At 40.5% G+C, this 5,419-nt stretch overlaps 1 protein-coding gene across 1 annotated transcript in view; it reads left to right on the forward strand.

Moving 5' to 3' along the window:
- Positions 1-1,567: 1,567 nt before the first annotated feature.
- Positions 1,568-5,419, forward strand: part of LOC103799468 (protein enabled homolog) — a gene marked incomplete at its 5' end in the record, with an annotated part of 18,687 nt that continues 14,835 nt past the window's right edge. Inside the window, 2 exon segments of the mRNA XM_009071791.1 lie at positions 1,568-1,887; positions 3,095-3,895. Coding sequence (XP_009070039.1) covers positions 1,568-1,887; positions 3,095-3,895 — 1,121 coding nt within the window.

Below are 5,419 nucleotides of genomic sequence, written 5' to 3' on the forward strand. Positions count from 1 at the left end.
CTTTCCGTGTTGACTTCTGCTGTGAATAGCCTTTTGGCTACAAACATGTGTGCATCCACCTCTCCTTTACACAAAAAAAAGAGCCTAAGGATGACCAAGCAATTATGAAATTTCAATATGTATAATTTATTTTTGTTTATAAAGGAAAAACATTGGTCTGAAAAGTGGATGGACTTTGGTAGTAATAATTCATGGACTGAGGTTTTCACTTATGCCAGTATTTTCTGGGCATGGAAAGGAGTGAAACAGCTCAAGTTCCTTCATTTTCAGAATTCAGTTTATATGACTCTACACATACAGTGTAACATTGCCAATGATGTGTCCAAATAAAAAGGTGTCAAAATTCAGGTTTCATTTTTGCTTTATGGTTAAAAGCTGGCTGTTTTGTGTTTGGTGAGAAGCTATCTTCAGTTTGCATCTGAAGCGTGGCAGAAAAAATGGCTATGAGCTTTATATACACGACTTCTTGTTTTGTTTTAAAACAAGAATTCAGGTAGAGAACGATGATAATATTGTAACATTTTCAGTGCTCCATACTGACAGGAACATACTGGCCACAGCTGGGAGGAGGATGTGCCTAATTTTTCTTTCAGAGTGAATTCACTTAAGAGATGGAAAAGCTTTGAAAATAAAAAAAGCTATATTTTAGCCAACTAGAAATATTAATTTTTTAATTTTATCTAAACTAAAGAAAATGTAAAGTTGAGGAAAAAGAAGCAAAAAGGTTGTTTAAAGCTTTTCCCACTATATTTTTGCAGGAAGGTCCTTTCAGCCAACTCAATGGCTTTGACAGAGTATTTTGCACAATTCCCTGTTACCCTTAGGAAGTTCTGTATATTTCCTCTGCCTTACTTTTCATGTGTTTTCCTCCTGTCCATGTCTTCCCCTCCTCTGCTTTCCTTTACAAAGACTCCCATGAGCTGGAAACCCTTCCAGCTCCCTGCAGTGTATCCTTGGCTGATGCACCCTGGATTTTTTTGGACCATTGTCCAGCTTTCTCCCCTGACTTCATGGTGTTCTCGTCTTGATGCTGTTTAAGTTGTATGTGTGTAGTACTATACAGGTGAAGATGGACACGTGCATTTTTGATACTTCTGTAAAATTTGGATAAATGCTAGCTGACTAACTCATCTGGGAGTGGTTTCTTTAATGAGTATTTGTGTTACTGCTGTTTCACTGTACTTTTATGCACCGCTTTTAGTATAAAATACCATGCAAAGAACAAATGTAATTCCATATCCCAAACTGGGAAGATTGTATCAGTTAGTAAATTAGCAGCAGCAGCTTTCTGTTCTTACCTCTTGAAAGCTGTCCCTCAGAATGTTCAGTTATTTAAGAGGAAATTGGATATGTGGTTCCTTTTACTGTAAACATAATAAAACTATTATCCAGCTCAGAAAAAATGACATGTAGAATTCAGAATTTTATGGAGGTACGCATGCTGTGCTTTTGTTCTCACTGGTGCAAAGATTGTTGATTCTTTTCTCCTCTTCTCCTCTGAACAGTTGCTTGATATTTTTGGTTTTCGCTTCGCAGCTCAGTCTTTCTCCTTTTTTCACGATTGTAGACAGCTGCAAGAGCAACAGAGGCAGAAGGAGCTGGAACGGGAGAGGTTGGATCGTGAACGAATGGAACGGGAGAGGCTGGAGAGAGAGAGGCTCGAGAGGGAAAGACTTGAAAGAGAGCGCCTAGAGCAGGAGCAACTGGAGAGAGAACGGCAAGAAAGGGAACGTCAAGAGCGCCTAGAAAGGGAGAGACAAGAGAAGGAGAGGCAGGATCGAGAAAGACTTGAACGACTTGAACGGGAAAGGCAAGAAAGAGAACGGCAAGAACAGTTGGAAAGGGAACAATTGGAATGGGAAAGAGAGAGAAGAATTTCAAATGCTGGTAAGAATTTCAAAACCTGAGCCTATTCAACTACCAGACTACTCTTTATGTGTTTGGGTGATGGACTGTGAGAGAAGCAACAAAGGGCAGTGAGTACAGTTGTGTAACAACAGTTAGCATTTCAGGCTTCTATTTGCTGGAATTCCTTCCTTTTTTATGGCAAGAAGTCTAAGATATTTGGCTTTCCTGTCATAATTTTCCATTAACTCTGAAATAATTTTATTTTGCACTATTTGCTCACTCCGTTGCCATATTCTCTGATAGCTTGTAGGACTTGAATCACATTGGGCACCTCCAACATTGGTTAAATTGTGATGATTTAAACTTTCTGAAGACCTTCTCATTGTTTGCTCTGTTCAACAAGATGTATTCTTATTGCATAATTTGGAAAAATCCCTAAACATATCAGGTTTAGTATGTTAACATATAAGGTATGTATCTATATAAGGCAAAATAGTAGTGTGAGAAATGCTTTTCAGTATAAAGTCTTGCTTAATTTATCATTGTAGTAACATTTCAGTGAAATTTTTTGTATGTGTTGTAGATAAGATATGCACTGCTTGTGGAAATGTATCCAGTGATAACTGAAAGCTTTCTCATTTTGGTAATGTAATGGAATCTTAGTTAAGCAGTTGGTTGTTCTTTAGTAACAAAGTCAATAACATAAGTCAGCTCATGGCAAAATTCAAGGAATACTGTATAAGAGGTGGTCACTGTAGACCAGGAGATTTTACTGGTAGTTTTATTCCCAGGACTTTCAAGTTTGTGGTAGAGCTTTTTCTGGGGAATAGAAAAATGATACTTGCTGCCTATGGTAGGAGTTTTGTTAGTGGAGTTGTAACAAATGTTAAGATCGCTACACTTGCTTGCACTATGCAACCAAACAAGAAGATAAAAGCTGATAAAAGACTGGTTACTCAGACCTATATCTAATCCATCTCACAGATGAGATTTGAGAAAACTTTCTCTAGAATTTACTTGTGAATTCAAATTTTGGCACAAAAATAGACGGTGAAATTTAAAATCAGCTGTTGATAATATGTAAAACTTTCCTAACAGTATTTTCACTTGTGCCTAATCCTCTGGTACTAACTGTAGTCTACATTTATACATTTTGTTTGAATGCTGGTTTTGTTGCTTCATTAGCTCCCTTTTTCTCTTTCTCCGTTTTTTATCCTGCCTTTGCTGCTTTCCATCTTCTGTCCAGCTCCATCTTTCGACAACTCCCCGTATAGCACTCCACTTCCTGAATACTCCAGTTGCCAGCCTCCTTCAGCACCTCCTCCATCATATGCAAAAGCAGTCTCAGCACCAATGTCAGAGGCCACACCGGAGTACGCTGTAGTGACTTCTGCACCACCGACTTCCACTCCCCCTACACCGCCTCTAAGGCACTCTGCATCACGTTTTGCTACATCTTTAGGCTCAGCTTTCCACCCTGTTCTCCCCCATTATGCTACGGTTCCTCGTCCGCTGAACAAAAGTTCTCGGCCTTCTTCTCCTGTCAATGCCGTGGCGACTTTGCCTCCAAACACAAAGCCTGTTGCCTGGTCTGCGCCCAGTTTTGCCCCCCTTCCCCCATCTCCTCCAGTAATGATAAGCAGTCCACCAGGCAAAGCTACTGGTCCGAGACCTGTCCTCCCAGTGTCGGCTTCTAATCCAGTGACCCAAATGTCCACGTCTCCCACGGCTCCTAACGGGCTTCCTGAAAACCTGGCTTATCCGGTTCCTTCACCTTCTACCTCAAGTCCAACACCGCCTCCGCCACCTCCTCCCCCCCCGCTGTCTTCCTTTCCACCTCTGTCACTCTCTGGACCTCAAGCTTCTCCTTCTCCCAACTCCCCGAATGCCTCGACTCCCGCATCCAAGCCTAGTGTTCTCCCTTCTCCCTCTGCAGCTACCCCTGCCTCTGTTGAGAACTCTCTAAACTCTGTGCTGGGAGACTCCTCTGCTTCTGAGCCAGTCTTGCAGGCAGCCTCTCAGCCGATTGAACCTACGACCCAGCAGGGTAAGGCTTTCTGTTATTGCTACTAATGCACTAAGCAGGAACGCAGTCAAAACCAATTGCTATCAAAGCCCCTAACCGCCCTGAAGAATTAATACAATGCTTCCAAAGTTGCAGTGATTTAATACCACAGCGAAATACCGTTTGGAGAACTGGGGTAAAGGAAACTCTAAAGCTCTGTGCATAAGAGCCAGTGTTCTGTGGCTTGTCGTAAGTAAAATTCTGATTTTCTTAAGCTCTCACCTGTGGACAACAGAACTTGTCAAATGCTTGGTAAATTTTGCACTGCTAGTTTATTTGGAATGAGGTGTTAACAGGCAGCATCATTATTTTCCTAATGGCAGCCCACATAGAAGAACATATGTGCAACTTTGGACATGTAAATGGCCTTAAGTGAGGAGTAATTCAGATTTAGAAAGTAGTATGTAACACCTACAGCATTTCTTTCTGGACAGTGGTTGTGTTTTGATACATGGTTCTATGTGCAGATATATATAGACAGGTCTTCCTGTGATATTCTACCAGTGTAGCTAAAAAGATGTTAGACAGAAAGTTTGCTTAAGCAGGAGACAGTCTTAATGTACACTCCATCAATATGATGGAAAAGGGTTATACGTGGGTGTCTTTGTTAACCTGAATTCTGCTTTTATATTGATTTAATAGATACAGGTTGATTTAATAGATTTAGGCCTTTGTACATAACTCTGCAGTAGCTCAGCTAAAGGTGTGGGCAGAGGGGCTCCTGAGGGATAAGCTGCCTGTGGCTTCATCACACACAAGCCGTGCAGAGTAGGTCCTGTTTATAGCCTTTTGTCTTAAACAAAGGTGTGAGCTACTTTGGGATGGAGTGGAAACAGGGTGAACAGCCTCACTTGTAGTGTAGAATAAAAGTGTGCACTTGGATGGTGAGTGATGCCAAAGAGAGTTTAGAAGGCTTTTAAACTGATGCAGTGGTTAGCAAAGTAGGAAACCAGGAAGACTCGTATATGAAATTCTTGCCTTTAGGGATTGCTTTTTCAAAAGACTTTGTATTGCACATCAGTGTGAATTTAAAGCATTAAAAAAATAATAGATAAAAAATAAGAGCTTGTTCCCAACAGCTTGAAATATGTCAGTTTTCTAGCTCACTAATTAGTGTTTGTATTAAATTATTAAAGTGGAGTAGTGGAATGTTTTTTAGAGGAAAGATGTATCTATAGTTTACAAATCAGCATTGGTACTCAAACAGTTCGAGGGTTCAGATGTTTGGGTGATGTGTTAAATGCTTGTTAGTACAACAAAACGTCACTTTGTGTTTAGCACCATGTGAACACACACCGTCTTAGTCCTATGTGGTATGATGCTCTCATGCCTTACTTGACTCTCTTAAAAATCTTTGCCTGTTTCCTGGTGTAAAATTCTTCTTGGTTGCAGCACAGAATCTGACTGGATGGGTTTCATAATTAAATCTCAATGAAACTGTCTGATCTCTCATAGCATACTACATCATATTTTCAGTGCATTGAATAAGAATGTTTCTCTCCTGCT

This window comes from Acanthisitta chloris, unplaced genomic scaffold (assembly GCF_000695815.1).
Source record: "Acanthisitta chloris isolate BGI_N310 unplaced genomic scaffold, ASM69581v1 scaffold14173, whole genome shotgun sequence".
Taxonomy (NCBI): Eukaryota; Metazoa; Chordata; class Aves; order Passeriformes; family Acanthisittidae; genus Acanthisitta; species Acanthisitta chloris.